Here is a 23829-nt window from a genome sequence, read left to right as displayed (position 1 = left end):
TCAGATGGGTCTTCTTTGTTATCTGGAGCCTGTGAGGGTCTGCAGTATTAAATAACTATTAAAGCAATATTAATAACTAAGGAAGAGCAAAAATAAACACATAAAACTCTGGCCCTTGGTCAGTTAAGTTAGGAAAGACTGAGTTAAATCCAACCAAAGTTATAGGTCTGTGTCTTGGGTTCAGTGTTTACAAATCAGCTCTATATTACTAGTGAGGAAAGGGAGGCAATCACTCAGTAAAAATTTAAAAATTCAATGAGATTCACATAAAAAAGTAAATCTCTTTCCTGCCACATGTTCTGGCCTCAATTAGATTGTTTGATGTCTTATCCTGTACACACATACACAACACACATATACAGAAAAACACACACACAATTCGATTTTCTTCCTATACTAGGGCTAAAAAAACACCTCATGGCCTTGAATTGTTACGCAAAGCTAAAAATGAGTTATGCTCCTAACTGCTTTCTCACAGTTTGAGTCCAGAGTTATTCAGTCTGCTCATGTCATGCGATGTAATATGTTTTCTTGTGAACGTGTGCGGACACTCTCGCCTGTTTCAGCAGCTACACTGGTTCCACTGTGTGGCTGGCCACCCGGTCAGACTATTAAAGTTCAAGCAGACACTACCCAGCCACATCTTGGCCAACGCAGGTCCAAACCAGTGGTGGCCTGTGAGTAGATCTCACACATTAAAGGTTTGAAGGGAGACTGAAGGAGAGGGTCTGTGTGCCTTTAGCCGCGTCATTCGTCATTCTTCTAGTTGCCTTCTGACAGGGGTTACCTCTTCCAGGTTTCTGCCAGTAGCTCCTGCTCGTTGTGTCCCTGCTCCTCACACATGCGCCCTCAGAAAACCAGGACTTAATAGGCCACAGAGTGGTGTTGGTTGCTTGGTTTGTTGTTTCAGTTGCTATTTTGTTTTGTTCCTTAGTCTCAGTGGTCAGCCGGCAGAGGCAGGCCTGTCAGTTTGAGACTAGCGGGGTCTAAATAGAGAGTTATAGGACAGCCATGGCTATGTAGAGAGAGATCCTGCCTCAAAATTAAATAAATAAATAAATAAATAAAGCATTAGTCTTGTTCTTTAACAAGTATAAGGTGTATCCCAATCAATTCTGCACGTAACCTACATTATGTCCTTCCAATCCATTAGGTGATTTGTTCTAAATTCGTGTCTTTTTGTTTTGTGGTCCATTGAGTTTAACCAGAGCCATCTGTGGAACCATGAGTTTGAAGCTATCCTGAGCCTGGATGACTCACCTGGGTTATTGCATTTTTCTAGGGTATCTGAGATAATTTAAATGCTAGAGAGGTATTTTAATGAGGTTAATTAATCATGAACTTACAGTCTTTCTGTTCATTGATGGTATGAAGTGGTTAACACTCATTTATCTTTGCAGACAAGCATGAGGCTAAATTAAAAGGAGTGATATACTTTCAGGCCATCGAAGAAGTGTATTATGATCACCTCAAGAATGCTAATAAGGTAAGTATCAATTTCCCAAGTTTCTGAATTTTTTTTTTTTTAGGGCCCTTTGTATTCCAGGCAGCTATGTTATCCTCAACCTCCTTTCATGTTCTAGTTTGGAGAAAGGGTCTCACTCTGTTGCCCGGACTAGTTTTGAATTGCAATGCTCCTGCCTTAGCCTCCTGGGTAGTTGGTGTTATGAGCATGTGGAACTATACCTGGATAACTTCTGCAATTTGGATACGAAATTAAGTTAGGGAAAAGGTTATTAGCGGATTGTGACTTAAAAGTGGTGTTCTTGCAGGATGGACAAATACGTTCTGAACAGTGCTGCAAGTTCAAATTGAAAATACATCAAGTAAATGATTGTTTTTTAGGGTAAAATCATGGTGAAATAAAGAAAGGTTCTGGATATAACAATTTAGGAGATACTGAACAGCTACTCTGCAAGCATTTGGGGAAGAAGTACTTATTATATAGTTAGAAAGGCAAATCATAACTTATCAGGACCCTTGAAAGGCCAAGAATAACCACTGTCATTCACTACATGTCTCCTGTCAATGAGAGACGTATGCTGTACCAACTCATTAGTGAATCAGTGAGTTCTGCATGAGGCCCAGAAGATGGCCCATTTTGAAGGAGGTGTACAGGGTAGCATGGAGCATTATAGCATAGCATAAGTAATACCTTTATAGATTTCTGTCAAGGGAAACTTTTAAAGCAGGAGAAGAACCTTCACATGTCTGTGTTAATGTTCAACGTTCAAGGTGTTCCTTTGACATTCTTTCCTTGTTTTGAATTCCAGAGTCCTAATCCATTACTCACCTTTAGTGTCAAGACGCATGACAGAATCTACTACATGGTGGCCCCCTCACCGGAAGCCATGAGGATCTGGATGGATGTTATAGTGACTGGAGCAGAAGGATATACTCACTTCCTGTTGTAATGAACTTCAGTGAAGGTCTACTTAAGGGCAGACTGCAATAGTCTCCTACAGGAATGAAGCCATATCCAGTCTCACATGGAAAGGCCTAACACACCCATCCATCCCTTTAGCTGCGTGCACTCAGAACTCTTTTTATACTGAGGAGCCTTTCATAAAAAAGAAAGCAGGGCTCAGAGTGAAGGAACTGGAGCTCCTATGACAAAAGCAAAAACAAAACACTATTTTGATAAAAAGCATCACGTAGAGATGCACATTTCTCATAAACCTTTTCTTAATCCGTTGATGTAAAACTGAACGGTTTACACGATGTCTGTAAATTTGTATTTAGAAATATGAGATTATTTTAGCACCCAGATCATTGCCTTTGTTAGTCAACTGCCTTCTTTGTAGGTAGTAGCATTTTATAAAAATAGGCAACTAATGACTTAGAAGGCAGTAGGTTTTAGACATTTTGCCTTAATTTTTAAATACTGCACCAAAACCAAAGACTTGGCTTGACTCTTGTTTAACGTCAGTGTTACTCTCTAAATACTCTTTAAAATGGAATTTTGATTTGATGCTATTTCTATAGTACCTCCCCTGCCACACACACAAGCTACTGTGCAAATACAGTCACCACTTTTTTAAAAGAGTCAAAAATTAAAAGCTCCTTGCTTTAAGAAAAGGCTGTATCAGACAACATCAGGCAGTTTTAATTAAGGAGAATATTTAGTGGGAGGATCTTGTTCTATTGAAGATTTGTCCATTCCTGATGCTGAGAATAAAAGCAACCAGTATCCAATTAATTTCCTTTAGACCGCCAGGTTCCTCTTGCTTACGGGGCAAACCTGTTAACTACACTCTCACATGCCAAAGTCCCGAAACCATCCCTGTTTCACTGAAAAATAGAATAATTAAAATACCTTTTCTCAGAAGACAACCAAAATTCAACATAATGTTCTCTATGCTATCCCTTCTTACATGTGTCTTTACAAGTAGCCTTTGTTTTTAGCGGTTTCTGTCGTTGTTGTTGAATGAGATGACTTCGGGAAAGTCTCTTTTATAATCACTTTTCAAGTGCCATTTATTTTAGTTTTTGTGTTTTATGTGTAAGTATGAACGAACTCTTTCCGAACACATGCCAAATGGATAGAAATAGAAAATAATGACGTTACTTACTCATACAAGTGAAATGACCAGCAATGTGTCCACAAAATTTTGTCAGGCCTGACTGGGTACAGTTTTTTTTTTTTTAAAAGCTTACAGTGTACTTTTATACCTGCATACATGTTACCAATAATACGATTTTGCAACTGGATGATGCAAGATTTTACTTGAATAGTGAGGGACAAAGATCATGACTGTGGGAGGTATTTTTTTTTTTTTTGTCTGTGATTTTTGCAGCCGTCCCCCTTCAACTCTAGTCATCTAAAACATTAACATGCAATTGCTAAAATTTGATTGGTTGTTGTAAAGATTTGTCTGTACTGTACTTTCGTCTGTACTGTACTTTCCTCACAGGATTATAAGGGTGTTCTAATCAATTTGCATGCCATAAACCTTTTAGCTATCTGTGTGTTAAATGTATGGAGTTTGGATTAAAGTGTTGACCTGATTTTCACATTTGAACCTCCTCTCTCTCTCTGTGTGTCTCTCTCTCAGCAATCACCTATCTGTAACATAACAGAAGATGAATAAATCAGCAACAGTTACTGGTAGAATCTACCTAAAGGTTGATATTTGCTGACATTATGATTAGAAATTCATAAAGTAAATAATTGGAAGTGTCCCTGACTTCATTCCTGTTACTGGCAAAATGAGGTGAATGGCAAAAAAAAATCTTACATATTATTCTTATCTTTTTGTATGTATTAGTGATTACTGAGGTCTGCAAGGGATACCCTGCCTAAAAGGGAAGAGGGGATAATACAAATGTGAAGGAAAGCTCTTTACTTGGTGGAAGGCTTTCTTCTGGATGACTATATCCATCTTGGTGGAGAACTGGCAAAATGGTGTCCCATTTGCCGTAGTGCATCCTGAAATCAAGTGGCTGTTTCTATGGGACTGTGAAAACTCCACTTTTGCCATGGATCATACCCATGACTTGAGAGATATAACAGGAAAAGAGTTTTATTGACATCAAGCTAGCAGGTGGAAGAAGGACTTCCATTCAGATTTTATGGCATTTGTGGGGAGTTTCATTTCAGCATATCCAGGTAGACACCTGGCTACTTTATGCAGTAATGAGTTCTCTTGATGATGTTTCTATGCTGTCACTAGGAGTTCCTGTAAGCCTAAAAAGAGGGCATACGGCTATGATTTGTTCCTTAATGTTTTATTTTCAGGAGAAGAGGACTTTAATTAGTTACTTTAGGAATGGGGCTTAGAGAAGTGACACAAAATCAAAATGTCAAAAAAAAAAAAAAAAGACTAGTGCTAGAAGCAAGCTGACCTGTTCAATCATCTTCAGTCACTGTATATGGCTCCTGTATGAGATAGGCTGTAGCTCTCAAGAAAAGGCTCTATTTTGTGTTTCACCATCAAGCTTCTCCAGTATGTTCTAACAGAACATCTTCTCAAGACTCCAAAGACATGCCTGTTTCACTGTGCCTACCCTTTGGCACCAGTGGCTGCTCCCAAACCTTTAAAAAGTATAGTGTCCAAATTTGCTTCTGTCATTGTGACAAGTGGCATGAACAAAGGCAACTTGAGAGAGAAAAGAGTTTATTTGTTTTACTAGTTACCATTCATCCCCGAGGAAAACCAAGGCAGGAATTCACAGCAGAGGCTTGAAGCAGAGACCACCAAGGAATATTGCTTACTAACTTGCTTCCAGGCTCACATTCAACTACCTTTCTCATACAGCCCAGGCTCCCTACCAAAGGATGGTACTACCCTCCATGGGCTGGGTGTTATAATAACGTTTAACTATGTCACGCAACATATTTGGTATAATGAAATTTAGTGTGGAAAAGAGGGAGGAAGCACGGAGGGAGAGAGGAGGGTGCCCATGACAGAGAGAGGAAGAGACTGAGAGGCAGAGAGAAAGTGAGAGAGAAAGGGGTGGTGGATGGGTCCTTTTTATCTGGCACACACACCTGGCTATGGTGGCAGGTAATGACGTCAGAGGTTGCTAGGCTCCTAAAAGGCAGCCTAGTGGGACCACTTGTACAAGGCGAGTAGGAGAGGCTAGTGGGATTGCCTGTACACTAACACTGGGCCCTCCTACATCAATCAGCAATTAAGGAAATACCTCCCCCCTTCCCCAGGATGTGCCTACAGGCTAATTTGATGGATGTGGGCAACTGCCATTTGAGGGTCCCTCTTCCCAGTTGCTCAAGCTGACCAAACTAATTAATAACAAGATTTTACATAAAGTATTGAACAAAGTACAATAAGTCCAAAAAAAAATATACAAGATAAGGCCTCTACTTAGTGAGACTTGTGGTTCCAAAAATTAATTTGAAGGGTGCCAGAATCCAGAGACCTCCAGTATCACAATTTATTCAATTATTTTTCTATTGGTATTGATTACGCCCCCACACTACCTTGGTTTTATCTAAAAAAAAAAAAAAAAAAAAAAAAAAAAAAAAAAAAATGGTGCTGTTGTAGTTAATACACAACCTTATGAATTAGTGTTTGAAGGAACTCTAGCCAGCTGGAGCATGGCAAACATGCCTTTCTCCCCGATTCCCTCTGCCTTGCTAAAAACTGTTAAAATTCCATTCCCAAAACTAGCCACCGAGGTTTATTCCCATATTTGGCCACTTCCTCCTCCAGAGGCTGACTACCAAGGTCCAGCTATCAAAGTATTGAAGTCCTGCAATCAAAATCGCCCTTGTGGCTACCCTAATTAACTTGCCCAATCAAAATTAAACATCTCATCCTAACATGGGGGTTCCCCTCTTAGCTTTAGAAACCGCCGTTTTCCTATGGGCCAGGTCTTTCTCCTCCAGGACAAATACTTCTTCCCCTTCTCTCTTGTTCGTTTCCTCTTCTTCCTAACCCCCTAGCTGCTGTCTTTATCTTTTACTCCCTACCCTTTGTTTCTCTGGGGAAATAAATCTCCTCTGGGCTGAGAACTTGGTCTTGGTGTGTCTTGGGCAGATACCAGTCCCTTCAGTTTGTTTTTGTTATTTTAGGATAGTCAAAGGCAGATAGTAGTTCAAAGAGTACTGAAATTTTTGTTTATTGTAATAAACGTGGCCAGATTGCCTGAGAAAAGATTGCCACCCACCTAGCAACCATATGTGAATAAGTGTTTTCAGTATCTTTGCTCCTGGCTGCTCATTTGAATTTTTAGCAGTCTGGTGTTTGGGAGAGAGCAAAGAACGTCTGATGGGACTCCAGTGATGTGAATTTAAGATTAAGGTCGCCTCTTAGAAGCCTTTCCCCCATAGGCTGAAATGGAGCCAGGGATAATGGTAATGCAAGAAGCCTAGCAATTTTTGTCACAGGACTTGGGTCCTCCCATCTACGGTTTCCCATCTATGAACGAGGTTCAATTTAACCTTGGCTCCTCGCCAAGATTTCTGCAGCTTACTGAGAAGAAAGCCGGCCAAGGCCGCCCCAATGTCACAAGCCAAACGCCCTTTGAGGACACTGGACAAACCTAGTAGCGAGACTGGCACTCCAGCACCACCCTGCGCATGCGCCTCCGCGAGGAGCCGGCAAACCCCACGTGATGCAGTTTAGTCACCTTCCTGCGGACTGCGCGTGCGTGACCTAGGGACCCGTGACCCGCGCAGGTCTGTAGCTGGCGCAGGGGCAGTTGGGAAGATGGCGGCCTGGGTACCTTGTCCGAGGTGGAGCTGGGCGGTTGTGTCCTTCGGCCGGCACCGAGGCCTGAGCGCATCCCTAACTCTGAAGCCCCCGCGGACGTGGTGGCTCCCAGGTTAGTGTACGGAAAGCGGGGAACTCGGCTCTTTCGAACACCCGGAGATCGTCCGGCGCCCGCCCCGCCGAGGGCCGGCTTGGCGCTCCATTCCAAATTGCTCTTTGGCTTTCTCTTGAACTCTTGTTGGCTAAGCTGGGAGAAACTGCTTTCGGCTGAAGCCCTGGGGTGCGACTTACGGCGCCCCTGCGTTCTCTGAACCAAATGTCGAGACCAAAGAAGGAAAATTAAGATGCGCATTTAATGGGTTTGGCTCTTAGCTGCTTCTAGGGTTTTACATATCCTTACTTTGTTAAATGCGTAGCCCTGCCTATCGTTCACTTAAGGACACATGCAGTATCAAGGCATGTTTGTACATGTAGATGCCATCGTTGGACCTAGTATCTGATATTTCTCCTTGAAAGAGCTATAATTACTCTACAGTGGAAACTAGAATTTGGATTAATAATATTCCCTATGAGGTCCTTGGTGCTTTTCGCCATACGGATGTTAGATAGCTAACTGCATAGTGCTTAGAATACTAATGTCATTATATAAATTAACATGGTTAATTTTTTTAAGTATGTAAGCAGTTGATACTTAACTGCACACTAAAAAAAAGTATTATATAGTCCCAGCGAAGTATAGAATGTCAATTCGTTAACAAGAGTAAAATACTCCTTTTTCTTTAACAGTATTTATTAACTATGTATGCATCACGCGTTCAGCTAATCCTTATTATATAAAGATGATTTATAGATTGAATGCTGAGTGTGTTGTTTGTAGCTCACAAACATAAAGTCAAGTTAACAGCCTTGGAAGAAACTCATTTGTTGAGAGATAATGCCTGAAAGGTGATAAAAGGAGTATTTGAGTGTTTAATTAAGGAAATGGGAAATAAACTTTGATGCCGATACAGTCTTTTGACCAATGTATCCCCAGTCGCCCCCGTTTTTCACCAAGTTTTAAATTTGGCATATTTTTTCATGCACTGAAACTTTGAATCTTGTTGACACAAATAAGGGATGGCTTTAAAGTTTCCCGTTCTTTGTGTGTGTTTGGAGAGTGTGTGTAGTTTGCTGGTGTTTGTGAGAAAGATTTTCACTACACAAGCTCTGTCTCTCTTACAATTTGTTGTATAGAACACACTGACCTGGAACTTGTGATGGTCTCCTCCTGCCTGTGCCTCTTGTGTTTTGTGGTTATTGGGGTACACTATCACACTAGACTCTACTTATTTTTTCCAAAAACTAAACTGGACAAATTCAAAATGGAAAAAAAAATTTTATCAGTACATATGGGAGAGACCCAGAAACTGTCACTAGAAACATGAAGGAAGGTAGAGGAAGACTGCTCCTCCTCCTCCTTCCTCCTTCCTTCTTCCTCCTTCCTCCTTCCTCCTTCTCCTCCTCCTTCTTTTCTTTTTTTTGAATGAGGGCTAGCAAGGATGGCTCAGCAAGTAAAGGCACTTACCAACATTCTTGGATTCACAAGGTGGAAGGAGAGAACCATATTCCGAGTTCCACATGCATGCATAGCCTGTGCATGCATATACTAAGTAAATTTTTTAAAAAACAAAAGAGGATTTACTGGTCCAGAAAATTACTATTTTGGGGGATTCAAGCCTTTTTTTTTGGAAGGAAGAAAGTGATTTTCCCCCCTTCAAGACAGGGTTTCTCTGTGTAACCTTAGCTGTCCTGGATTGGCTTTGTAGGCTACCCTGGCCTTGAATTCTGCCTGCTTCTGCCTCCCTGAGTAATGGGATTACCACTACCTCCTGGCTCTGGCTCTGATTTTTTAAAGATCAAGTATTGATTTTATATGGGGGAGATGGGGGGGTGAGCAGTAAACAGTGAAGTGGAGGATAGTCTGTAAGATTCACCATTCGTCCTGACATATTTAAATAACCATAAGACCTATCTATGTGAAGCCAGCCAACATAAGTAAACACATCAGTTACAGAGTTATATGAGAAGTAGTTTTCCAAGAAAGATACTTGATCCAGGCTTATTGTTAAAGGAACAGCCTTTTGAAATCTGACTTGGTAAGAAATCATGGTGGTTTGCTACCAGATTCTTGATATTTCTAGGGAGGATTGCTCTGTGCTAATCTGGTCAAAAAGAGCTCAGCACTTCTGACACCATTCCTTCCTCCATATTTCACAACTCTTGACTATTTTACCTCTGCTTCCCAAATCCTGGGATTGAAGGTACCTTTGACCTTACCAGTTCCCCCTTAAAATAGTTATCTAAAGGCAGGGGAAATAAACAACAAAAAATAAAAACACATGCGCTTCTCCCCACACCACCTGCCCATCTATTCAAAAGTAGAAAACAGGGAATTTCTGAAACATTGTAAAAACAGAAAGGCTATAAGTGGTGTATTTGAAGTTAAGTGTTAATTGCTGCTGTTTAGGATAATCATGTGGTGCCAACATGAAGATAGTTTTTGATGAATCTGTCGTTTGTTTCACTGAAATTTCTACCTCATTTATTTTGGAAGAGTATGATTGGGCCTTGCGCCAAGAAGGTAAAATTTTTGATGGAATTTTAAAATTAAAAATTTCATGCTTGAAGCCTATATTGATTTTTCCTGTCAAATGCAATGAACTAAAGTTTAAGTTTGAAAATATGTGTGATTTTTCCAAAAATAATTTTCAAACTATAATTCATGCTTTGTTTACTTTGTTTAGCTTGCAGACAAAAGGTATCACTCTCTTTCCTTAAACGGCCAGACCTTCCAAGCCTGGCTTATAAGAGGCTAAAAGGCAAAAGCCCAGGAATTATCTTCATCCCTGGCTATCGTTCTGATATGAATGGTAAAAAGGCACTGGCAGTTGAGGAGTTTTGCAAATCTCTAGGTCACGCCTTTATAAGGTAGGAAAAATATATTTCAGAGAATATATTATCATTTAGCATTGCAGTAGAGCAGACTGAAGTGAATTCCAGCATGTTAATAGATGAATTTATTTTAGTAGTATACAGACTTTGATATTGTGATTCAGGTCTTTAAGGTCTTGGTGCCATGTTGGCTAAATTTGCAGGAGAGGGTATCAAAACGGAGCTAGTAACTTAGTTCTTTAGATACATTAATCTGTGTGGCAAAAAGAAATATACTCGTTGCGTTTCTTGCAGTCTCTTGTGAGTATAGGTTTTTTTCCACTGAAGACATAGGACTTAGTTGATCACTGTGTGTTACTTTCTAAAATAGATATTTAAGGCTAACAGTATATACTATAGCTCGGGAGTAGAATATGTTTATCACAAAATCCTGGATTCAATCCCTAGCCCAAACCACAAAAAATGTTTTTAGAAAGTAAAATAGTATTGTAAGATTGATATTGTATAATTTACATTTCTGTTTTCTTTCTCCTTTACTTAATATAATCTGAATGTGTGTGAGCATAAACAAAGGTGGGAAGTAGTTACTTAAATATTAGTTTTTATATTTTAATTTTAGGAAGGGAATATAGTTTAATGGGGAAAGCATTGGCATAAAACTGAAATAGTTTTTGGAGGAAGCATTCTTTAAGTAACTAATGAAACAAGTCAGTAATACACAGTAGACATAAGTTTGTCAAACAATAAAGAAGGCTGGACTAAAGATAATTTCTGAGTTCTTTTCTAGCACTAACAGCCTGAAAATCTTTTCATCTAAATGTTAAGAGTCCTACTTTCCCTAATAGTCACTCAGTAGTTCTAGAAAATGCAGCTATGTATAAAACCTTTAGGCATTATTTGTTTTATATATTTGCAGAAATTATATCATAAAGATGGATATAGTCTAATTCTTTTTATCAGACTAGCACAATCATTTTTATTCTCAGAACTATTTTAAAATTTCTTGACTTAACTTGCTTTGAAGACTGGAACTGAATAATATATTAAGAGTTGTAAGACATTGTACTTACCCTAAAGCAAGGGATAAATATACATGCAGGTTATTATGCAAAAGTACTCATCAGAATGTGATTCAAAAGAGAAGAGATTCCATAACGTGAGACACACGGAGGGGGGAAATAGATGGACAGGACTTGACAAAGGAACTCTGGAAAAAGAAAGATTTCGGTAGAATCTTTATTCAATGGAGAGAGACCACTGAGAAGACTTCATAGTAATCAGAAATATTGCTGCCATTGCTTCTTGTCTATAAAATAATTTTAGTAAAGAAATCAGCATTTTAAGGCTGGGGAGATGGCTCAGTGAAAAAAGCATTTTCTGTACAGGGGTGAAAATTGAGGTTCAGATTTCTAACCCAACTCATGTAAAAGTTGGGTAACTGTGGCTGCCCACCTGTAACCCCAGCATTTGGGAGGCAGAGAAATCCCTTTCCTAAGTAAACTGATTAGCCAGACTAGCTCCAACAATGAGAGAGTCTTGGGCTCACTTGGAGGCCCTACCTCGGCATATAAGGTAGAGAGGAATCAAGGAAGAGACTTGATGTCAGCCTCTGGCCCCTACAGACATGTCTGCATATGTGCCTATGTACCATATACATATGTGCACCCCTTACACATCGAAACACATTCACACATACACCACAACTCACATAAAAATAGCAGACACCATTTTACCGGTTCTTGAATAGCATTTGAGACTGTGAGAGCTATAGTCAGTTCCAGGCATATTGTAGTTTTCTGCATATTTGATGCTATATAAATATGCATTTATACTCAATAGTCTTTCACTACAAATTCTTTAAGTTCTTTTTGTATAACATTGTAATGGTGAGTGTAGCAGCCTTCCAAGTTCGCTGTGTGTATATATAATCATTAATGAACATGACCATGCTTGCATATATGTAGAAGCAAGGAGACAACCTTGGTTGTTATTTTTTACGAGTCCTCCACCTCATATTCAGAGACAGGGTTTCTTTCACTGGTTTGAAGCTTGTCAAGTAGACTAGACTGTCCAGGGAGCCCCTGGTCCACCTTTCTCTGTGTCTTCAGCACAGGTACTGAATGAGGAAAGTTCACCAAATGAAGTGATGTGACTTAGGTAATGACTAGAAGTTTGGTGAGGAAGGAAGACTCTCTAGGCAGTGGAATAGCATGCCAAAGCTCAGTTATAAAGGGTTTGGCCAGGAATCGGGCGTAGTGCCGGGGGAATCCAGTGACATGATAGAATACTTCAGAATTTATTTAATTGGGCCTTGAAGGAGAGGTAAAATTCAGAGATTAGACAGGTTTTGAATGTGGATCCCTAGGGAAATTTAGAAGGAGGAGTTCATAATGAATTGTATTCTAGCCCTAAGTGGTAGTAGGTGCTAGGAAGAAAAGCAGTGACAAAGTACAGAGCTGTGAATGAAGCACAGCTTTAGCATTGGAATGGCCAGAGACAGCTTTTCACAAAATACAGTGTTTGAACTAAAGGACTGAATGAGGTGAGGGATACCTACTGGATATCTGGAGACAGAAGTATGCAAAGTGGAGGTGAACATTCATGATGCCTGCAGGAATGGGGATGGTGCATACCTTTAACTTCACTTTAAAGAGTGAAAGTGAAAACACAGTTGAGAGAAAAAGAGATCACTAAGAAATGAGGTCAGGGAAGTATGGGGAGTGCTTTGAGTTTTATTAAATATACACTAGCATGCATGATGTATTTCATTTAAAAGGATCATTCTGACTACTCTGGGATAGGCTAAGTGAGAAGAAACTTAGAAGATGACTGCATTGGGCTAGTTGAGATAATAACTTGGACGAAGCTAGTAGCAATGAAGCATGTAAGAAAGTGATTGACATGATAGGTACTTGGAAGTTAAGCCAGTATGATTTAAGAAAATAGGTGTTGACTGATGTTTTACTGTAGTTTAGTTGTAGTAATGAAATATATCCTACTTTGCTTTAAAATCACAGAAGCAAGCAGGGATATATTTCCTCATACAAACTTTTAGGTATAAATATATATTTTTCCTTTTTCCAGGTTTGACTACTCAGGAGTTGGAAGTTCAGATGGTAACTTAGCTGAATGCACAGTGGGGAAATGGAGAAAGGATGTACTTTCTATTATTGATGACATAGCTGAAGGACCACAGGTAATTGTCTTTGTTAAGTAGAATGATTTTTGCCCCAAGCAATATTTATTTGTTTCTTTAGGTATGACAATTAATAATATTTTATCAGTTTTGTAGTTTTGATCTTGGTAAATAATTTTGATTTAAAATTGTCCAATTTTACTTTCTAATAAGCAATAATCACTTTTATTGAAAAAAAAGTTTGTTTTTATAGTTCTAGATTCTAAACATAATTGCATTGCAAAAGTTAATTATATTGGGAGGCAGAGGCAGAGTTCTGCCTCTCTGAGATTGAGACCAGGCTGGTCTATAAAGCAGGTTCCAGGACAGCCAGGACTATACAGTAGAAACCTGTCTCGAAAAACAAAACAAAAATAAGTTAATTATGATTGAATTTTATTTTGTGTTACATACTAAAAGTCTAGTAGTCTAGAATCTACATTAATATAAAAAATACAAAGTCTATTCATTTCTATTCAACTATCCCTTAACAGGCTAGTATGAGAGTCCTCTTTGAAGCCATACGTGTTTGTTTTTAGATACTGGTCGGATCGAGCCTTGGTGGATGGCTCATGCTACATGCTGCAATTGCACGGCCAGAAAAGGTCGTAGCTCTTATTGGTATAGCTACTGCTGTAGATGGCCTAGTGACACCGTTTCGTTCACTTCCTGTTGAGGTAAGTCATGAGCCATTTGGCAGCTCCAGGGTGTACTTCCTAACTTTCCTCTGCCTTCTCTCTCTCTGTACTTATTCTCTGACTGCTTCTACCTTATTACACTGACCCATCTTTTATCTTCACTTTCCTTTTTTCTTGGTCTCTTAAGGTTTCCTTTTCTCATGCCTCTCTCTGCCAAATACAAGAACCATGTCAACAAAGTCTGTTTTAGCTATATTTCCTTTATTTCATTTACCTAATGGGATTCCATATCACAGTCTATTTTACTCTGTTGGTGGTGTGTCAATAGTACCTATTGTTATGCCATACAAGACTGGACTAAATAGGTAAGAAACTACTTTTTTTAGACAGTATATAGACTTGATATTCTGTAGGTAACCGTTATCAGTTAGAGTTAGCACATAAGAGGTAGAACTTATTTTTTTTCTGGCTCAGTTGCTTGGTTAGTATTCTTTTCTACTAATTTTTGTCTTACAGCAGAAGAAAAGCAGTCAGTGCTTTTCATTAATGTTAGCAATTCATAGTAAAAATGAAGTTTCTGAAATAACTGGTAAGATGACATTTTTTTTTTTTTTAAGCTCTTGATTGGCTCTGTGTTTAGGCAGTATCCTAGTTAGGGTTTCTATTGCTGTGATGAAACACTATGACCAAAAGCAAGTTGGTGGGGGAAAGGGTTCGCTTACACTTCTACATCATAGATCATCATTGAAGGAACCTGGAGATTGGAGTTGATGCAGAGGCTATGAAAGGGTGTTGCTTACTGGCTTGCTCCTCTTGGCTTGCTCAGCTTGTTTTCTTACAGAAGTCAGGACCGAGAGTCCAAGGATGGCACCACCCATAAGGGTCTGGGAGCTCCTCCATCAATCACTAGTTAAGAAAATGCCTTACAGACTTTGAATACAGCCCCATCATATGGAAGCATTTTGTTAATTGAGGTTCCCTTCTTTCACATGACTTAGACTATGTCAAGTTCACGTAAAACTATCCAGACAGACAGTATAGTTATCTGCAAGGACAGTGGAATGAGTAATGTCTGTATTTTTGTGCATTTATGTTATTTCATTGCATTCACTTGAATTTTCCTCTCGTGTGGAACTAAGTTCCTAGTAGGCCTGAGACATAGAAATTATAAAGAGAAAATGTTGTTTCAAAATGGGCTCCAGACCTACTGATCAACCTGGAATTTCATCCTGAATCAGAAATGGCAGATATGCTCAACAGGCTCCTCCCCACAATAGAGTTTGAGAGCCAGTTTTAGAGAAAGGGGCAAGGGAAGGGCTTAAACAATAAAAATAAATATGTAACTTTGAATAGTAGATTGTGTCTGGTTTCTGCCTCAGGTTCTTTAAGATCTATGCCATGGAGCATTCTAGTTTGTCCTTAGTTCTCAGTTTCTTAAGAAATAGCATTGTTGGAGCTGACGAGCTAGCACTGTGGTTAAATGCTTGTCATATAAGCATGATAATCTGGGCTAACCTCAGACCCATGCTGTTTTGTTTTTTAAAGCTGATAGGCTGGGGAAATAGTACAACAGTTAAAAACACTTGCCACCAAGCCTGACAACCTGAGTTTTGTCCCTGAGACTGCCATGATAGAAAGAAAACCAACTCATAAAAGTAGTCCTCGCACTTCCACACAAGCACTGTGGCACACACATGTATCCTCACTTTCCCCCCAAAACATAAAAGTAATAATAATTAAAAAAATAATGCTAGGTATAGTAGTGTACCTTGTAATCCCAATACTACTAGATCTTCCTGGCTAGCCACCATAGTCTACTGGGTAAATCCCAGGCTAATGAGAGTTCTACTTAAAAATACGGGGTGGAGGCAGGCAAAATGACTGAGCTATAAATAAAGATTCTTGCTGTCAATCCTGATAGCCTGAGTTTGATCCCCATAACCCATATGATGGAGTGAGGGAGCCAACTCCGTCACCTCTACACACATGCTGTGGCATGCACACACATAAATAAATATACATGTTTAGAATACTTAGAGAAAACAACATAGGGGTGGAGAGACGACTCAACAGTTAAGATCATCTTCTTTGCCATCATGAAGACTGGAATTAAGACCCCAGCTCCTATGTAACAAGACCAGGTGTTCCCGCAAACACCTCCAGGCCCAGCTTCAAAGTGGAGGAAGCAGGAGGATCGCCAAAGCTCACTGGCTTCTAGTCTAGCTGAGGAAACAGCATCAACTTCAGGGGTGAGACTAAGTGAAAAACTGTAGAGGAAAATCCCTGCCCTCCTCCTTCCACCTTCATGTGTGTGTATACTCGTGCACACACCTTCAAATAAGTGACACACACATGGGTTTCTTTTGAAAAGCAAATCAACAGTGGACAGTGTTTCTGAGGAGTATCACCTGAGGTTGTGCACACTGATGCACATAAATTTACCTCAGGAACATCCTGCTCATATTTGCTGTCAGAGCTAAACTACAAAGTTGGTCTTCCCTGCACTCATGTCCATAGTTCCCTGTGCTCATGTCTAGATTTGTTTCACTCTTTTTTTCTCAACAATAGCTCCCCTGTGTGTATGTTGTTTCTACTGTTTCTTTGTGAACTTGAAACTTTGACCCTTGCTTCATCCTCTTGACTCACTAATACAATGCTTTTCATAATAGGAAATTTTCTCAGGGTTATTGCTGCTTGAAAAGGAGTTCCTTACAGGGAACTTCCAGAGACTCATACTCCAACCAAGGACTATTTGTGGAGATAACCTAGAACCCCTGCACAGATGGAGCCCATGGCAGTTCAGTGTCCAAGTGGGTTACATAGTAATGGGAAGAGGGACTGCCTCTGACATAATCTGATTGGCCTGCTCATTGATCACCTCCCCCTGAAGGGGGAGCAGGCTTACCAGGCCATGGTAGAGGACAATGCAGCCACTTTTGATGAGAACTGATAGACTAAGATCAGAAAGGAGAGGAGAACCTCCCCTATCAGTGGACTTGGGGAGTGGCATGCATGCAGAAAGGGGAGGGAGGGTGGGATCGGGAGGGGAGGAGGGAGGGGCTTATGGGGGGATACAAAATTAATAAAGTGTAATTAATAAAAAATTTTAAAAAAAGGGAGTTCCTTAAACATTTTTTGTTGTTTGTCTTATAAATGACAAGGTCTGTGCAAATCTTTCTTTTGCATGTATGTAACTAGATTGCTCAGCATGTGGACTAGGTGGATATTAAAAATCAAATACAAGGTATCTTAGGTAGGGTTTGTACTCCTGTAATAAAACTGACCAAAAGCAATTTAGGGAACGGAGGGTTTATTTCATCTTACAACTCTCAGGTCACAGTGCATCACTGAGGGAGAACTCGGAACAGGAATTCAAAGCAGGAACCTGGAGGCAGGAGCTGAAGCAAAAGCCACGGAGAAATGCTGCTTACTGGCTTGCTTTTGGTTTGCTTGTGCTGCTTTCTTATACAATTCAGGACCACCTGCCTATGTATGGTACCACCCACAGGGGGCTGTACCCTCCCACATCAGTCATGAATCAAGAGAGAGCCCCACAAACTTGCCTGTAGCCAGTATTAGGGAGGCATTTTCTCAATTGAAAGTCCCTCTTCCCAAGTGACAATGTGTCAAGGTGATATGGGTCTAAACAGCACCAGAGAGAAGCACAGGACCATGGGAGCACTACCTCCCATTAACCACTAGCTCTAATGTGTCAGATCCTGTGGAGCTGGAGTTGAAAGAAACCATGAGGTGTCTGTGTGGGTTGTGAGAACCAGCTAGGCTCTGTGCTGGAGGTGGAAGCACTTTTAACTGACAAGTCACCCCTCCAGCCAGTAAATTCCAATTTTTAATTAGAAAAAAATATTGAAGGCATATAAGTTACAGTAAAAAAAACAAATCCTCAAAAGATGTGTTAATGTTTCATTTCATCTGAATCTAGAACTGACATTATTGTTTAGTTTTCAGGAAGCATTTCTAAGGCTTTGTTACCCATACCAATAAATTCTCATCCCTAGAATGCTGAAAGATAAGAGCTATGCACTTAAAAAAAAATAAAACAAACAAATAAAAAAAAAAAAAAAACCTTTCTTTCCGAAGGCGGTGGTGGTACACGCCTTTAATCCCAGCATTTGGGAGGCAGAGGCAGGTGGATCTCTGAGTTCAAGGACAGCCTGGTCTACAGAGTGAGTTCCAGGTCAGGGCTACACAGAGAAACCCTGTCTTTCTACCTACATGCATATCTATGTGTGATTATTTTGAAATTTCAAAAAATGATTTACTTTATGTAAACATCAGTGTCTCAAGACCGATTCACAGAAATTGCTTTACTTTTCTTCCCTTCTGTCTTGCCTTTCAGTTGGGGTAAAGTAGAACTTGATATAAGAACTTGTATGATAGAGAGATCAGAGTTTGCTTTGACAGCTAAAACAATTTCTGTGTTTGGTCTTTGAATATGATAAGCAACTATAAGCCTGAGTACTCTCCTTTGTAAAGAAGAATAATTCTAGAATTATTACCAGGATTACATGAAATAATATGTATAATGTAACTTGCCTGTAGTAAATATATGTGTGTATATATCTATATGTATTATTTTTTTTAATGTAGCTCTGGCTGGCCGGGAACTTGAACTGGCTGGTGTCAAACTGGCAAGGCCACCTACCTCTGCCTCAGGAGTTCTGGGATTAAAGGCATGTGCCCCACTCAGCCCAGTTTTTGATGATCATTGTTATTCTTGTGTTGCCTCTGTCTTACTTGAGGACTGCCTTTCTCAGATTCAAGTCTGCTACAGGGGTTGTTCATGTGAGTGCTTTTATTTTTCCCACTAGGTACAAAAGGATATAGAAATGAAAGGCTACTGGACCTTAGCATCTAAATACATCGAAGAAGGATTTTACAACATTCCATACAATTTTATTAAAGAAGCGGAGCACCACTGCTTGTTACATAGCCCCATTCCTGTGGCCTGCCCTGTACGGTTGATCCACGGCATGAAGGACGACGTAGTCCCTTGGCACACATCCCTGCAGGTTGCTGACCGACTGGTCAGCCCAGATGTAGATGTCATCCTCCGGAAACATGGTGATCACAGGTTGAAGGAGAAAGCAGATATTCATCTGCTTGTTTGCACTATTGATGATTTGATTGACAAGCTCTCAACTGTTGTTACTTAGAATCACATTTGTGATTGGTATACACTCTAATGTGTCTAGCAGATTGAAAGAATGGTAAAAAATCAAAGACCCAGATACCTTAGGGTCTTCCCTCTTTTATTTTGTAAATATCCAATATCCAATACATATTTATTTAATAATGTCTTTGCACAAATACACAATTTGTGACAGAATTATTAGCTGCTGTTTGGAGAATTTTGTCTTTTCTCTTTGATATTTTTCCCATTAAAATAGCACCTATTTTTTTATTACAGACATGTTTACCTTTCTTATGCATACTGTAGCTGTGCCACCACTTAATTCTGTTCCCTTCTACCACAATAAAGCTTGAATTTTTTGGTGTTTGTTTGGTACCATTATATATGAAAGTTTCTAAAATTCTGATTATAAAATTCAATTCACAAAACAGAGGAAGATCATTTTGAAATGATTCTCAATGTCTGAAGCATAATAAAGTTGAAAAAAATGAGGCTACCATACTATATTTAAAACTAAAATTACCATTTAGTTTTATGAAAGGTTAAATTAAGTTTTATAGTGGTGTAAAAGATATTTCTAAATTTTGAATTATCATTTTTATGGGAGTCTTCCAGTTTTTAAAATTCTTAAGTTTATATATAGAATAATGGATATTATAATTTCTAACACTTCTATCATTATATCATTGTACCTCACTCATACACTTCCCACTATTCTGCTGTGTGTCTCGCTCTCTGTTTCCCCCTACACACTTTCTCTCTTCATTCCCCCATGCCTCTAAATGAGAGAAAACATAAGATACTGTACCCTCCCCCTCTATTACCCTTTCACACTCCTCTTATTCCCTGTAGATCTTTCTTTGCACAGCCTACCTTCTCCAGCCATGCCATATATATGTATTTAAAGCTATATTCTATGTGTGAGAGAAAACACTTTCCTTTTCCTGTTTTACTTTATGTAATCTCAGTTCCATCTGTTTTCTGAAAACATGCCTTATAACTAAATGGAATTTTCTAATGATGTAGTATCTTTATATAATGATTGTTAAGACTAAAGAGGAAAATGATCTCTCTGCATTAACCGTGCTTTGAGAGGAATACTTACCAGACTGACTTAAGGCAAATAGGTGGTTACCACTTTAGTTGGGGTGGCAGAGGGGTAGAGTCAGTAAAGAAACATAACATGATTATAGAAGGCCTGGTTTTTAATAACTACTGCAGTATTAATATGTATTAGCCTTTATGTTAAGTTGTGGTTTGTTTGGGTTTTTTAATTATTAATTTTGGCTAGACTTTAGTCTTCATGGGTTATGTCTGTCTGTGTTATTAAGTTGACAGCATGACTCAAAATGAGTGTGTGTCAGAGACTTAATTTGTCTCATAAATGAGAGAGAGTCGGCATATCATAAACCTGGTTCAAAGGACAGAAGAAGACAAGGCTGTGACAAAATGTCGGTGCAAGAAAGTGTTACAGCCGTTTGGCCAACCTTCCGAAGAAACATACTTTATGAGTTGGCTTTTTGGCTGGCTGGGAATTTCGATTTCAGGGACTCCCACTGTGCCTGATCATAGCAGCTTACTGTGCTTAGATCAGTTCTCTGCAAACACTGGTTTGTGCTGAACCCTGCTTTCTTCCAGGTGCCCAGAATATTGGTCCCAGCATGGGGAGCAAAGACTCAGCTCTGAGTGGCCCCTGTAAAACCCCTTGGCACTGACTCTTAACAAGTTTCCTTGTGGACAGTATCATATGAGCTCTTTGCTGGAGGCCCGATTTCAGCCTGTGTGACTCCAGTGTGGATTCTTGGAAGCTGTCTCCCAGTTTCCCTGGGCTTCACCCCATGTGCCTTTTTCCTTTGCTCACTCTGTTTTAGGTCCTTTCACTCTAATAAATCAGTAGTAAAAGAACTGTATGGTGAGTCCTGTGCATTTTAGCAAGTCTGCACACCTGGGGTGTTCTTGGGGACCTCTGATACACATACAGTTAAACTAATTCATGATTATTCCTTATCCTGAATAGAGGGGACCATATGAATCCTGTGGGCTGTTACCTTGAGCTAGAATGGGGCCGCTTGGGGCCCCCTTTGCTAGGCATGAAGAGTATTGGAAAATGAAGAGGACAAGGGCCCTGCCCATTAGAGTTTCAGGGGGTTAAAATATAATGAGGTGGGAGAGTCCTCAACTGTCAAAGCAGCAAAGCAGTTAAGGGAGGAACTGGAGCATGGGGATGCATCCCATAAGAGACCCATAGGATGTGTTGATTCAGTATAGGAGTTAAAGTACTAAATGGAGCTTGGCTGTATTCCAGCACAAGTATGAAATCGTAGTAGCAGTTTTGCCCTTTGTGTCTTAGTTTCTTCATCTGCAAAACTGTATAAACCTAGGTGATAGATAGAACATTTAGAATAGTGACACTCAGGATGTGCAGGCTTCCATATTTTGTCTTCTGCATGGAACATAGTCCAGTGAGGAACTGATGGTCACCAATCCATAATGCTATAGGGGAAAGAGAAAAAAAAAGGAAACAAGGAAGTACTGGAGCTTCTATAGCCAATGGATATTTGATTTCCTAACAGATCTTAAATTGGAATGGTGTTTTCATTATATCTATACAAATGTTCAATGGCCTACCCTCCTCATTTTTTTTTTTTTTTAACAAAGGCAAACCTCTTAAAATTTAGTTTGGCAGGAGTTGACATCACATAATCACATTCAAATGAGATTAAGGTGATATTTTCAACATCAAGTGAAGCTTCCATTGCCAGACATGGGTTGCATCTTATGGAACAGTTGGCCAAAGGGGGTTCCATGAAAACGTCCAAACAATTCAGGCTATTGCCAAGGCTATACCACAAACTCATGGTGTGGCCTTATTGCTGAAGACAATATTTACATATCTCATTGAACACAGAGAAGTGAAGCTGGTGTCTAACTAGAGTTTTCACCCCTAATGATGAGAATCCATGGTACTGGTAGGTACTCTTCACACTACCAGAGGAGAAAAGTAACCACCAACCCAGCTACACACCCTGTGATCCACAGCAGTGACCTGCCTGTGTGATACACTGAGACAATAATGGCACACATAGAGCAGTTGCCAACCACTATCTGGATGTAAGGCTCACTCCAAGAGACGGAACCCTTGCCTAACACGGCTTGGTGGCCAAGAACCTAACACTAAAAAAGCCATGGGCCTACGAGAAAATGAAACTATTGTTTTGCTAAGGGAGCATAGCAGTAAAATGACCCCTGATGACATTGTGCTCTACTCATTGATAGCGCTCAGCCATCATCAAAGAAGTGTCCTCTTGCAATAAATAGGAACTAACACAGAGACCGAAAACCGAACAATGCACACAGAGATCTGGGGACGCTTAGTCCTAAATGAGTATCTTCATCAGCTCCCTCCCTTCAGGGTACTATTTGGAAGAGGAAAGACTGTAAGAGCAACAGGAATAGACAACACCAAAGAAACAGCGTCTTTAGACAAAACAGAATTGACATAACTCACAGAGATCGGTAGCATGCACAGGGGCTGGACAGGTTCAAGCCAAACAGGATCCCAGTACTGGGAGGCTTGGAGTGGGAGTGGACAGGAGCTCTCAGCCCTAACCCAGAAGCTATCTCCAGTTGACAGCTGCTTGTAAAGGGCAAATTAGCTTTCTCCAATGGAATCTCACTGGGTATATAAAGCACACTTAAGTGGCCCAGCACAGATGGCCAACATGAAAGAAACTCAATGATATTTTGCTGATTTTTTTTTTGTTGTTTCTTATTATTTTGTTTGTCATTTTTTTTAATATTGTGTGTTTATGGATTTTATTTTTGTGTGTCTATGTGTGTGTGGGGGGTGTATCTTGTGCTTTTTCTTTATTTCTGTGTTTTTTATTTTGTTTTGTTTTTACTTTTAATTGCCTGTTTTCTAAAGAGAGAATGAAGGTGTGGAGTTGGATGGGTAGGGAGGTAAAAAGGATCTAGAAGAAAATAGGGGAAGGGAACTGATCACAGTATAGTATATGAGAAAATATTTCATTTTAAAAATTGATAGGATTTAGTATGTTTTAGTACAATATTGATGACTATATGTATGTGTGTGTGTGTTTTATACTCAGGCCACTTTTCCTGAAACCACTCTGTGCTGTGTATTCAGTGGCATGTGAAGTGCATTGAATGAAATGCATGAACACACAGCAATTTCATGAACCTAATCATCTGTAATTTCAACATGATTTTCAAAGTGACGCAATTAGCAAACAATTTGGACATGGGCAGTGAGAAGAGAGATGGAAAATCACCAAGAAAAGGAATGCTAATCAAAGATGTATAATATCCTTTGCCTGTGCTGATTTCCTGATGCTGATCTAAACAGTATGCAAGTCTTTAAATGGCCAAAAAACAAACAAACAAACAAACATCTAGAGAAGAAAGATCTCTGAGCAAGGCTGAGGTTTATACACTATGGTGACAGAGCTAAACGAGCTTCACCATTCCCAGGACAATCCCTGAAGTAAGTTAGCCAAATGGTCACAGTTAAAAAAGAGCAGTGTGTGTGGTGATGTATGCCTCTAATCCCAGCACTTGCGAGGCTGAAGCAGGTGGCTCTCTTAGTTCAAGGCTAGCCTAATCTCCAGAGTGAGTTCTAAGATAGCTAGTGCTACACAGAGAAACCCTGTCTCAAAACAAAACAAGACAAACAAAAACAAAAGAAAGAAAAAGTAAAAAACTCATTTTCTAGAACGGAAAAACATTAAATACGGCCGT

At 39.7% G+C, this 23829-nt stretch overlaps 2 protein-coding genes across 17 annotated transcripts in view; both read left to right on the top strand.

Moving 5' to 3' along the window:
- The window catches only part of Phldb2 (pleckstrin homology like domain family B member 2), a 211218-nt gene extending 207196 nt beyond the window's left edge, over nucleotides 1-4022 (top strand). For all 16 annotated transcript variants that reach the window (XM_055593736.1, XM_055593691.1, XM_055593726.1 and 13 more), the window contains 2 exons: nucleotides 1401-1486; nucleotides 2274-4022. In XM_055593736.1, coding sequence (XP_055449711.1) covers nucleotides 1401-1486; nucleotides 2274-2414 — 227 coding nt within the window. In that variant the 3' untranslated portion in view covers nucleotides 2415-4022. The remainder of the gene's footprint in view (nucleotides 1-1400; nucleotides 1487-2273) is intronic.
- Nucleotides 4023-6823: 2801 nt separating this feature from the next.
- Nucleotides 6824-19437, top strand: Abhd10 (abhydrolase domain containing 10, depalmitoylase). The gene is made up of 5 exons (XM_055593634.1): nucleotides 6824-7287; nucleotides 9959-10142; nucleotides 13191-13302; nucleotides 13821-13958; nucleotides 18749-19437. The coding sequence occupies exons 1-5, from the start codon at nucleotides 7173-7175 to the stop codon at nucleotides 19091-19093; spliced, it is 894 nt and encodes a 297-aa protein (XP_055449609.1). The 5' UTR covers nucleotides 6824-7172; the 3' UTR covers nucleotides 19094-19437.
- Nucleotides 19438-23829: the final 4392 nt, after the last annotated feature.

This window comes from Psammomys obesus, unplaced genomic scaffold (assembly GCF_907164565.1).
Source record: "Psammomys obesus unplaced genomic scaffold, mPsaObe1.curated_primary_1811, whole genome shotgun sequence".
In the NCBI taxonomy this organism is placed as follows: domain Eukaryota; kingdom Metazoa; phylum Chordata; class Mammalia; order Rodentia; family Muridae; genus Psammomys; species Psammomys obesus.
This window is presented reverse-complemented; position numbering and strand designations above follow the sequence as displayed.

Excerpts from the sequence above, each read along its gene's own strand:
- Abhd10 (XM_055593634.1), top strand. The coding sequence starts at position 7,173 with ATGGCGGCCTGGGTACCTTGTCCGAGGTGGAGCTGGGCGGTTGTGTCC. Across the intron at positions 13,303-13,820 it reads ACATAGCTGAAGGACCACAG|ATACTGGTCGGATCGAGCCT; the intron begins GTAATTGTCTTT and ends GTTTGTTTTTAG. Across the intron at positions 13,959-18,748 it reads TTCGTTCACTTCCTGTTGAG|GTACAAAAGGATATAGAAAT; the intron begins GTAAGTCATGAG and ends TTTTCCCACTAG.